The sequence below is a fragment of the Ovis aries genome, chromosome 6 (genome assembly GCF_016772045.2).
Source record: "Ovis aries strain OAR_USU_Benz2616 breed Rambouillet chromosome 6, ARS-UI_Ramb_v3.0, whole genome shotgun sequence".
Lineage (NCBI taxonomy): Eukaryota > Metazoa > Chordata > Mammalia > Artiodactyla > Bovidae > Ovis > Ovis aries.
The window spans coordinates 72,100,800-72,113,693 of record NC_056059.1 but is presented as its reverse complement, the minus strand read 5'-3'; the positions used below and the strand labels follow the sequence as shown (position 1 = coordinate 72,113,693).

Below are 12,894 nucleotides of genomic sequence, written 5' to 3'. Positions count from 1 at the left end.
AGGGACGGAACCCCCATCTTTCATGTCTCCTGCACTGGCAGGCAGGTACTTCACCTGTAGGACCACCTGGGAAGCCAAAAGTTGCCTAATATTGGCAATTTTGTACAGCTCACTCTAATTTAACTGATGTTCCTTACAATTCAAAAGCATGAAGTGATTTTCAAGACATATTCCGATTCACTTACAATCTTCTTTCATTCATTTGACAGATAATTACTGAGCATTTACTGTATAAGAATACAAGTATGAAGAACATGCCCAAGGTCAAATAATTATTCTAACTGTAGCAGGACAAGAGTCACAAAAGAACAGCATGCAATACAATCCAGAGGATGAATAGCAGAATTCATTCTAAGGAGTGACCAGAGAGGTTAAGAAAGCAAGAGAGCTGAAGGAATGGGCAAACGCCTTAAACAGTAAGTCAAATAAACTGATGAATGAGAAGTATTCACTGTATTTAGCATAATGGAGGTGACAGGTGACCTTAACAAGAGCAGCTTTATTGGTGAAGCAGAGGAGAGAAGCAAACTGGAGTGGACTGAGGTGCTAAACGGAGAAGGAAACGGCAACCCACTCCAGTATTCTTGCCTGGAGAATCTCTTGCCTAGAGAACAGATGGAGGCAGTGGCCTATCATAAAAGCCAAATGGCTCTGCTCTAACAGGGAAGATAAGGGTGGACAGGTTCAAGATCTGGGGACAGGAAACATGGAATGCCTCCCTGACAGCTTGTTCTTTTAGGAAAACTGAGGTAAGATCATCTACTCAGAATGGGTTTATATGTTCCCTGCAGAGTGGGAGATCAAACAGTAAGGAATATAGAGTAAGATCTCCATACCTCACTGAAAGGGGCACTGTGGTTCGGGACCATGTAACTTCCAATGCTATTGCTACTGTCTGGGGCACACGCTTGCTCCTTGGAAGAAAAGTTATGACCAACCTAGATAGCATATTCGGAGAAGGCAATGGCAACCCACTCGAGTACTCTTGCCTGGAAAATCCCATGGACGGAGGAACCTGGTAGGCTGTAGTCCATGGGGTCGCTAAGCGTCGGGCACAACTGAGTGACTTTACTTTCACTTTTCACTTTCACACATTGGAGAAGGAAATGGCAACCCACTCCAGTATTCTTGCCTGGAGAATCCCAGGGACAGAGGAGACTGGTGGGCTGCCGTCTATGGGGTCGCATAGAGTTGGACACGACTGAAGCGACTTAGCAGATAGCATATTAAAAAGCAGAGACATGGGGAGGGAGGTGGGAGGGGGTTCATGTTTGGGAATGCATGTAAGAATTAAAGATTTTAAAATTTAAAAATAAAAACTAAAAAAAAAATAAAATAAAATTAAAAAAATAAAATAAAATAAAAAGCAGAGACGTTACTTTGCCAACAAAGGTTCGTCTAGTCAAAGCTATGGTTTTTCCAGTGGTCATGTATGGGTATGAGAGTTGGACTGTGAAGAAGGCTGAGCGCCGAAGAATTGATGCTTTTGAACTGTGGTGTTGGAGAAGACTCTTGAGAGTCCCTTGGACTGCCAGGAGATCCAACCAGTCCATCCTAAAGGAAATCAGTCCTGACTATTCACTGGAATGACTGATGCTGAAGCTGAAACCCCTACTTTGGCCACCTGATGTGCAGAGCTGAATAACTGGAAAAGACCCTGATACTGGGAAAGACTGAAGGCAGGAGAAGAAGGGGACGACAGAGGATGAAATGGTTGGATGGCATCACCGACTCAATGGAACTGAGTTTGAGTAAACTCCAGGAGTTGGTGATGGACAAGGAGGCCTGGTGTGCTGCAGTCCATGGGGTCTTAAAGAGTCGGATACGACTGAGTGACTGAACTGAACTCAACTGGGGCACATGCAAGCAGTGCTTAGCTGCTCACGAGTAAATGTTTTACTTGATCCATGGCTGGATTGTGGGTAGGAGGATGCATTCAAAACAAAGAAGCAAGGGAGTTTCAGGTATATGAAAGATTATGCTGAAATGGCAGGATAGAGATAGCATGAAAGGAAGTAAAATTGCAAACCTTCTAATGTAGGCCTCAGTTCAGTTCAGTTCATTTCAGTCGCTCAGTCGTGTCCAACTCTGCGACCCCATGAATTGCAGCATGCCAGGCCTCCCTGTCCATCGCCAACTCCTGGAGTTCACTCAAACTCACGTCCATTGAGTTGGTGATGCCATCCAGCCATCTCATCCTCTGCTGTCCCCTCTCCTCCTGCCCCCAACCCCTCCTAGCATCCCCTAAGCACTTTAATAATATATGAACTCATTTAATCCTCGTAACAACCTTTTTTGGGTTAGGTGCCATCTTTACCACACAGATAGGGAAACTGAAGCAACGTTGAGTAACACGCTCAAGTCATACAGCTGGTTAAGCAGAGAAGGGGTCAGACAGGTTAATCCCATAGATGCTAAAGAGCCTAGGATACAGCATCTTCTTAAAATAGCACACTGGCTTTCCTTCACTTCCTCAGACACATGGAGTTTGATGGCACCAGGATTCTGCACTTGCCATCCCCTCTGCCTGGAAAATTGCCCCAGATTGCCATATGGCTTGGTTTCCATCACTAAGCCCTTTGATCAGCTGATCTGTAGCATACCCTCCCATTTTATTTAATGCCTTTACCATCTGAAATTAATTTCTTCACTTATGTGCTACCAGTTTGTCTCCCTAACCAGATTAAAGCCTCCACAAGAGCAGTGGGCCTGTGTATCTTGTTTACCTTATGTATCTCAGCACTACAGGCTCATAAACATTTGTCAAATGAATGAATGAATTCTTACATGTTCCTTAAACCAATTCATTTAGGATAAGGTACCTGGCAGAAAGTTAGCCTATTTCAAGTGTGTAAGAGTGTGTGTGTACCTGAAGGTGATAAAACTGCATTTACTTAAAACGATTCTGTACTTCAATTTCCCACTATTTCATAATGGTGTTCCTCATAGTCTTGATTCTATTATCATGTGTCTCAAAGAAAGATAAATTTACACTGGAAAATATTCAATCGGGGTTCCCTGTACCAACTAGTCAGAATATAAAAGGTAAGGTCCTTGAGGGAGAGAGATTTTCTACTGTATCTCAGTGCCTAGTCTGGTTTCTGATACACAGCAAACACTCAACAAATATTTATTGAATGAATAAATAAAAAAGAAACATCATCTACTACTAAAAATAAAACATTAAGAGGAAATCATACTTTTTAAGTTATTAACATTTTATATTTTACCTGTAACTGCAAAACTTTCAATTTTTTTGTTAAGTCTTTGCTTTTCCTGTTCAAGCTGATGAACAACAGTTTCCAGGTCTGATTTTATAAGGAGTTCATCACTCAGTCTCTCCTTTTCTTTATGACATAAGCTTAATTCCTGAAAATTTTAATACTAAAATTAAGATTTCTAGCAACTTTACAAAACATGAAAACACATTTATTTAAGAGTAATTCACATACACACACTTTTAGTCAGTCAAATATATATCATTTCAATTAAAGTTAATTCTCAATTGAGGCTAAAAGCATCATAAAACCCAAACTCAACAGTGTTCCTTTCTAAAGTAGTAGAATTATTGGATTTTATTTTCTTTTAATTTGTTTAGCACATTGTCTTTCAAAAAAGTGAATACGACTTGTTCAATAAAAAATTTTTAACTGTTTTTATGTTTAAAGAAAAGCAAAAGTAAAGACGGTACTCTGAGACTACCACAGGTATACATAAGTACAGGGTTATTCTCAGTCTCACCCGCACAATGGGGATAAAACCAGCACCTGGACACTGAGGGTTCATCTATGAATGATTCATCTATAGATTCATCTATGGCTGATTCTATGAATGTGAAACACTCTGTACAGTGTCTAGCACATGGCAAGTACTTAATAACCGTTAGCTAATAATACTGTCAGCATTTATCTTAAAAATACATATAATGTAATACCAATGGAAAAAATAAGAAAGGTCAGAAAGTAACTACATCTTGCTGTCAGGCAACAATATTGAAACTTGGTCACAGTTCAGAGACAATATTATAAATCACATACAACTGCAAACAGTGTGCATTACAAACAGCAGTGAACAAACAGCAAAAATTCCTGTCCTCACGGAGCTTACACTATAGTGAAAACATCATCAAAACATCTACTTTACATTTCATGACTTCATGGGACAATTTTATGTATCTATGAAACTCAAGAGTGGACAGTATCTAGCAGGTTTAGCTAATTATTCAGTGTTCAGCTGAACGGACTACCTGATAAAGTAGTTGGATAAAATAGAAAGTCATTGTGATACGCTGTTCATAGTGAACATACAAAAACCAGTTAAGTATCTGAACACCTACTGTGAGCCAGTGTATCACAAAAGGCTTCGCTTTTTAATTTGCCTCATGACTGCCACCAGAATACTAGACTGTAAAGAGTATAATTAATGAGAAAACTTGGAAGTTAGTACTAGTCTTTGTTTCCAATATTAATGGAGACTCATCCAACTTAACAAGCTATTAAAAAATTCTCAATAATCTATCAGGTGACCACCTAGGAATTTCTACTTGTACGGAAGACATTCTTTCTGCCGGTTCTAGACTATATATCTAGGTTAGGCTACATCCAGGTTTTTGCTGGGATGCTTACTAGTTTTCTCATTTGAAGACCACCAGAATGAACAATATGACTAGTAAGATGGTTTGTACTGCCAAGCAAAATAATTAAAAGAAAATTGAGTTTTTTAAAAATAAAGGTCAACCATTTTATCAAGTAATTATCAGTTTTTAGTTTTAATATTAGTAAACTGATGAGTCATGAAGTCATTTTAAATAATATAAAATTCCTAACAGGCTTTCCAAATCTGAGTGTAACTTGCTACCTATTATATATGAGATTAAAGAAATATACAAATATACATACTGACTGAAATAAGTGAGAGAAAGACAAATATCATATGGTATTGCTTATATATGGAATCTAAAAAATGGGTACAAATGAATTTATCTACAAAACAGATATACAGTTATAGCTGTAGCAAACAAACTAACAGTTAGCCGGGGGTAGGCAGGGAGAGGGATAAATTGGGAGATTGGGAGTGACATATATACACTACTATAAATAAAATAGAAAATTAATAAGGACCTACTGTATAGTACAAGGAACTCTGCTGAATACTCTATAATGGCCTACATATATAAAAGAATCTATAAAAAAGAGTGGATATATGTATGTTATAACTGACTCACTCTGCTATACATCTGAAACACAACATTGTAAATCAATTCTATTACAATAAATTTTTTTTAATTTCTAGAAATATAAAAAAGAATTATAAAATATAAATGTAACCATATATATAATACAATGGGATATTACTAGCCATAAAAAAGAAGTAATGACACATGCTATGATACCCATGAACCTTGAAAACAATGGGTTAAGTGGAAGTCTCACATAAAAGGTTACATATTGTATAATTTCATTTACACAGAATATCTAGAACAGGCAAATTGTAGATGACAGAGACAGAAAGCAGATTAGTGGTTGTCAGAGGTGGAGCAGAGGAAAATGAGGAGTGACTGCTAATGGGTATGAGGTTTCTTTTTGGACTGATTAAAATGTTCTGGAATTAGTAGTGATGGCTGCACTTCTTTGTATCTATACCAAAACTGCTGGACTGTACACTTAAAACAGTAAATATTATGATAGGTATATTATAATTAGTAAAAAAAATGTAAAATAAAACATAAAATTTTCCTTAATGAAAATTCTGGCAATTCAATACAAAACCTACTCACCAGCTGAAGTTTTCCCATCGTTTCTTCAAGATTCCGCATTTCAGAAAGTTTTTTTTTAATCTCTTTCTAGGAATAAAAAGCTTATTAGGTACATACCTAAAAGTCAAGAATACTTAACACTAAGTGACAGTGAAAATGAGGCCAAGTCATTTTTGAGTAATTTATGTTCCCTGTCATCAGTGAGAGCTAAAGCTTTAGCCAGCTCTATGCCTCAGTTTCAATGAAGAGGAGGCAAAGTTTAGGTTTCTCTTTAATTTCTGGTATCCTGAATGCTTATAGGGACCTATCTGTGACATGTGCAACAAGAGAGCCCCTTGAAAATCTTCTTCTGTCTGTATACTTGTAGAACTTTTCCTGAGCCTTGATTTTCAGGATTCCTCTTACGGCCCTGTCATTTCCTGACTTTCCTATCCTATTTGCTCTTTCACCACCCACTACTATCAACCTGTGCTGTGCTTAGTCGCTCAGTTGTGTCCAACTCTTGGTTACCCCATGGACTGTAGCCCACCACGCTCCTCTGTCCATGGAATTCTCCAGGCAAGAATACTGGAGAGGGTTGCCATGCCCTCATCCAGGAGACGATCCACCTGGATCCTCTGAATGGCAACTAAGAGTGCTGAATGCCAGGATTACAATATTATGACCTAACAGGAATCTTTTACTGAGACAAGTTGTCATTCTCCACTACTGCCAATGTGACATGTGAAATTGTGTTCAGTATGTTGTGCACACATGACAGAATATGCAAAAGAAAGTAGAAAAGGAAAGCAATGAGAAACAGAAATACTGCAAAGAAACTAAAAGTCACAAAAGCAAAATTAAAACCACTAATTGAGACTTCCCTGGTGGCCCAAAGGCTAAGACTCCATGCTCCCAATGCAGGGGGCCCAGGTTTGATCCCTGGGTCAGGGAACTTGATCCCACATGGCACAACTAAGACCTGGTAAAATAAACAATTTTAAAAAATTGCACTAATTATGTTTTCTTCATTTTCATTGTTTTGGCTATTCTGGGTCCCTTGAGATCCATATGAATTTTAGGATTTTTTTTTTCCTATTTCTGTAAAAAAAAAAAAAATATCACTGGGATTTGGAGAGGGATCACACTGAATCTGTAGATTGTTTTGGGTAGTAGGGACATTCAAACAATAAAGTCTTCCAATCCATGAACACAGGATATCTTTCCATTTATTTCTGTCTCTAAATTCTTTCAGCAGTGTTTTATAGTTTTCAGGTATACAAGTCTTCTGCCTCCTTGGTTAAGTTTATCCCTGAGATCTTTATTCTTTTTGACACTATTGTAAACAGGATTATTTTCTTAATTTTCTTTTTGGATTTTAATATAGAAATGCACCCAGATTCTTATGCAATGATTCTGTATCCTGCAAGTTTGCTGAATTTATTAGTTTTTTTTTTTTTTATTGGCATCTTTAGGGTTTTCTACACATATCAACTCATCTGGAAACAAAACTTTACTTCTTTATTTCCCATTTGAATGCCTTTTACTTCTTTTTCTTGCCTAATTCCTCTGGCCAAGACTTCCAGTACTATGTTGAACAGAAGTAGGGAGAATGGACATCCTAGTCTTGTTTCTAATCTTAGAGGAAAAGGTTTCAGTCTTTCATCACTGGGTATCATGTTAGTTGTCGGACGACTGAGCGACTTCACTTTCACTTTTCACTTGCATGCATTGGAGAAGGAAATGGCAACCCACTCCAGTATTCTTGCCTGGAGAATCCCAGGGATAGGGGAGCCTGGCGGGCTGCCGTCTATGGGGTCGCACAAAGTCGGACACGACTGAAGTGACTTAGCAGCAGCAGCAGTGGGCTTTTCACATATGGCTTTTATTATGTTGAGGTAGTTTCTTTCTATTCTACTAATTAATGGAGATGACACTGTATAAGATTAATTTATTTTATTTAGTTGATGTAAAGTAGTGATCTTAAAATTATTAATAGGTTATACTCATGCTTGGGATAATATAAAGATTATTCAATATTATGCAAAACTATCATATACATACAGTTTTATGAAACCCATATCTGGATTCTTAATTTGCAAATATCCTTCTTAAAAATTATCTACCTGAAAACCTGTGGTCTAGGTATTATGTGAATTCTTCTTTCCCACCTACCCTTCCACAATTGCCTTTTGCCCATTTTTCAAAAGAAAGGCAAGCTTCTAATTTCATACTATATTTCTACATATAAAAAACTTCTGAAGTACCAGACAACACCTGAAATGTTGGGGCTGGTCAAAGCCTTTAATTAAGATGCTATTTTCTTCCATTATATCTTTCTAAAAGATGTATTTTCAGTACAATTTTACTTTTTTATTTGATAAGTATTTACCGACATTTGTGCTACATCTGTCACTTTGATCCACTGACTACTAATAATTATAATAACACGTTTTACAGGAAAATGCTAACATTCTGAACGTTATAGTCACAGGATATTTTTAAATTAAAAAAATTTCAATTCATGTATGTTTTAAATTGCAGAGACATTTGATAGTTATCATAAAAAGATATTCAAGCATAAAATATGTTACAATAAGATAAAAAATATGTATGTATCTTATTAGATACAATTTTGTGGGGATTTCAAGAAGGGTCATATGGATTCTACTGGCTATATTTATATGAACAATATGACAATTTTATTTTAAGAGATCAATCTTTACAACTGATTAGAAATTACATCCTTTGCATCTATTTAAAGATGAAAAATGTTAGCTTCCAACTTAAAAATGTGCAAGGACATACATAGTTTCAAAAAATACCTTTAAAGGGTTCGTGAGCATATAATGAGCTAAAGGACAAACTTCAGAAGCCTGCTCATAATGCAGAGAAAGGACAGATGAAAATCTTGAATGAAAAGAGGAAGGAATCTGGAGAACTGCCATAAGAATAGATGTGCTTCAGAAAGACACGCGAACAACTGGACAAAGTGCAAACATTTAGAGCATGTAAATAACACTTAAAAAAACTTGAATTACAAAACAAACCAAAGGACCTGGATAGGATATCAAAAGAACTCAAGCTCACTCCTCTCTAGGAGAATTAACGAGCACCCCCATAGCCTAGATGTACCTTTGCTTCCTCAAGTTCTTTGTCAGCAGTCTTGAGCACTTCTTCTTTATGTCTTTCCAACTGCTGCGCTAACTGGTCTATTTCAGTTAATTCCTGGCAGAGTTTTTCATTTTTGTTACTTAAATTAACAACTTCAGATGTTACTGTTTCCTTGGTTTCCATAAGCTCTTGTATATGCTTTTCCAGGTCTTTATTAGCTTGCTGAAGAAAGTCAACCTAAATTGAATTTGTAATTCATAAGTTAATAAATTGGAAAATTATCAAATACTGAACTTTCAAAATATTTCAAAATACTGTGTTTTTTAAAATACTGAAAGTTAAAACTCCCGCTATTTTACATTTTCAAATTTATATTGTCTTGATTTGTAAAACTGCTGATGCGTGGTTTAGTAAAAATATATATATGTCTTCAGTTTTTAAGCAAGGAAGGAAAGGATAAGTAAGAAATTTGTGTTAACCTTTTCCCAACATAGAGTTCTAAATATATGACAAGATTACCATTATGATGATAATATTAGTCTGGAGTGCTGTACCATACAGTAGCCACTAGCATCTTAAGCACTTAAGCACTTAAAATATGGCTAGTCCAGAGGTGTGCTATAAATACAAAGAGGAGTCCAAAGACTTAGAACAAAAAAATAGTACAATACGCCAATGATATTTGACAACATCGACTACATGTTGAAACGATAACATTTTGGATATATTTAAGTAGATACATTATTAAATTAATTTCACTTGTTTTGTTTTTACTTTTTTTAATCAGACTACTAGGAACTTTTAAATGACATATGTGGCTCATATCCTATTTCTACTGAACAGCACTGCTCAAGAGCTTTGCTAATATTTGGGACTTAATCTATTCTGGCTGCAGTCCAGGCAGCAGTGATATCTAAATTTCTAAAGATCATATGGAAACAACCTAATGTCCATGACAGATGAATGGATAAAGATGATGTAGTGTGTGTGTGTGTGTGTACAATAGAATATTCAGCCATAAAAAAGAATGGAATAATGCCATTTATAGACACATGGGTGGACCTAGAGATTATCATACTAAATGAAGTCAGAAAGAAGACAAACACCATATGATAGCACTTATATGTGGAATAAAAAAAATACAAATGAGCTTTTTACAAAACAGAAACAGACTCAAAGACACAGAAAGCAAACTTATGGGTACCAAAGGGGAGAGGGGATTGGGGAGGGATAAATTAGGAGTTTGAGATTAGCAGATACAAACTATTGTGTATAAAATAAACAAGGTCCTACCATACAGCACAGGGAACTATATTCAATAACATGCAATAAAACACAATGGAAGGACTTTCCTAGTGGTCCAGTAGTTAAGAATCCACTTGCCAAAGCAGGGGACACTAGTTCAACCCCTCATCCAGAAACTAGGATCCCACATGCCACGGGGCAACTAAGCCTGAAAAATGCAACTAGTGAGCCCACCCGCTGCAAGTACTAAAGACTATGTGCCCTAGAGCTCAAGCTTGGCAAGAAGAGAAGCCACCTCAACAAGAAGCCTGCATGCTGCCACTAGAGAGCAGCCCCGACCGTCGAAACCAAAGCCCATGTGCAGCACAGAAGACCCGGTGCAGTTAAAAGCAAACAAAAAAACACAATGGAAAAGAATATGAAAAGTATTACACATATAATATGGATTACTGGATCACTTTGCTGCACACCAGAAACTAACACACACTGTAACTCAACTATGCTTCGGTTAAAAAAAAATTTTCTGAAGGTCATTTGTCATGTTTCACAGAAGTCCCTTGCTCCTTCATTCTTAGGTCAAAGGCATGGCAAGGCAAACTACTACAGAGTTAAATAGAAACTCTAGGTTTAATTTTTGTATTTATTTTTAAAATAGTATTTTTTATATTATAAAGGAAATACAAATTTCGAAAAAATTTTGAAAATTTTTGAGAAAATCATAGAGAAGACTATGTCACCACACAAAGATAAACCTTTCTTAGTGTATTTTGGCATAGTTTCTTCTAGTGTTTTCTCTCTCTGAATGTATATACGCAATTTTTAAAGCAAATTGAGGATTACTTTTTACCTATAGTTTATTCTCTTCTTTTAAACATGTAACACTGTGGTATATCAATTCCTACACCTCATTAAATATAAAAACAGGATTTTTCAACCGCTGTACCCAATTTTGGATACTCTGACTCTATGAAATTTTTTCTGCTGTAGATAACACCCAACTAAACAACCCTTTCACCTTTATAAACCCAAAGACCATTAAAAACACTTACAACTTTATATGCTCAGTGAAATAATTACAAAAGTCATTACCTGAATATTTAAATGAGCAATAAGCTTTTCGTTGGCTTTATTTCTAGTCTCCAGAGAAAGGATGTCAGAGGAGCGGCCCCCATCCAGTGCGGTCGACAGCCGTTCTATCTCTCGCTCTCTAAGCTCAATCTGAAAGCATAAAGCTGTGCTATCATTTGCAAAGATATGGTCTTGAACTGAAATGATTAACACTGGACAAATGTTTATTTGAATATACTTCCACTGTTCTTATGGCCCACGATGTATACAAAAGATTAACACTCATATATGTTACTGGCACATAAATGGTATTATGAGATCCATTTACACAAAGCAAAAATATACACAAAATCTCAACCTAAGAATTATCAACACAGGTTTCATAAGTATTTTTATTGAAGCGATTCTTTCCAATTTTATGTTTTGTTTCTTCTCTCCTCTACGATTAGGCAATGTTTATACAAAAAGAAACTAAGTCCTAGAACTGAGTCTGAACTACTTCAGTGCCTGGTGAAATAAATGGGAGATAAACAAATGAATATAAAACAAAAAGGAAGTGATTTGCTACTGAAACTCAGTATTAAAAAGGATATGAGGCCGGAATGAATTTGCTTTACTATCTATTATGTAGAAAAAAACAGATATACAATCAAAAACATCACTACCAACCATGAATTCCCACGCAAGAATCTAGAAAAACACACACACTTTCAAACTTTGGTTTTCTTTTCAAAAAAAAAAAAAATCGAAAACAAAAACCAACTATTCAATTTAACAATTATTGAGCATAGTTCTAAATATACAAAGATGAACAAAACATGATCCCTTACTTTCAGGAACACACAGCTTTACAGGAAACGCAAGAAAGTAAGCCAATAACTGCTTTAATACGTTGTTCAATGATATAATAATAGAAACAGGTATACAGTACCAAAGTAGTCAAGGGAATAAATAAGCCCAAAAAAGTTATAAAATATGCTAGGCAGAGAAGAAAGGAGGGATATTCCAGGCAGTGACAGGGAAGCACAAGGCAACACGATATGTTTAAGGGAGCAGAAATGACTCGGTATGACTGAATTAAAACATGCAAGGGAAATTAATAGTTGGAGATGAGTCCAAAGAATTAGGCAGGAACTAACTATGGTAAGCACTGTATACTTCACTAGGGAGAAATATTATTCAGGACTAAAGGGTGAATGTGATAAGAATAGGACCAGAAGCAAGGAGACCTACTGTAGGAACGTACAAGAGATGATTAGAGCCTAAGAAACAGTGGGATGGGACAGAACAGAATACGTAAGTTTAAGAACTGATAGAACATGGTGAGTGGTATGTGACAGGCAAAGAATGAGATATATAAAGACTACAGAATGCTGGCTTGGGTGGATACTGAAGGTTCCAATCAAAAAGTTGAGGATACAGGAGGAGAAACAAATGTGAGACAGAAGCTGGAAAGTTCAGCACTAGGTATATGTGTATAGACACCATTCATCCAAGTGGAAATGCCAGTGTCAAGCTGGGCATATCAGAACGGAACTCAGCAGAGAAGTGTCAGCCTGAGAGATTGGGGAGTCATCAATATTCAGGTAATAAACTAAGAGAGTAGACGAGACTATCTGAGAAAACATGGAGAGGAGAAGTCAAAGAACCTTGGGGATCGGTGATATTTTAGGGAGCAAGCAGACAAAAGAGCAAAGACGATATTATAAGAGGCTAAAAAAAAAAAAAAAAAA

The 12,894-nt window shown here is 36.5% G+C and overlaps 1 protein-coding gene across 3 annotated transcripts in view; it reads right to left on the bottom strand.

Moving 5' to 3' along the window:
- Positions 1-12,894, bottom strand: part of CEP135 (centrosomal protein 135) — a 74,635-nt gene that overhangs the window by 48,583 nt on the left and 13,158 nt on the right. For 2 of the 3 annotated variants that reach the window (XM_027971007.3, XM_060417123.1), the window contains exons 7-10: positions 11,183-11,311; positions 8,870-9,085; positions 5,777-5,842; positions 3,231-3,369 (exon numbers count right to left, since the gene is read on the bottom strand). In XM_027971007.3, the coding sequence (XP_027826808.1) occupies positions 3,231-3,369; positions 5,777-5,842; positions 8,870-9,085; positions 11,183-11,311 (550 nt within the window). The remainder of the gene's footprint in view (positions 1-3,230; positions 3,370-5,776; positions 5,843-8,869; positions 9,086-11,182; positions 11,312-12,894) is intronic. The other variant, XM_042251419.2, reaches the window with a different exon arrangement.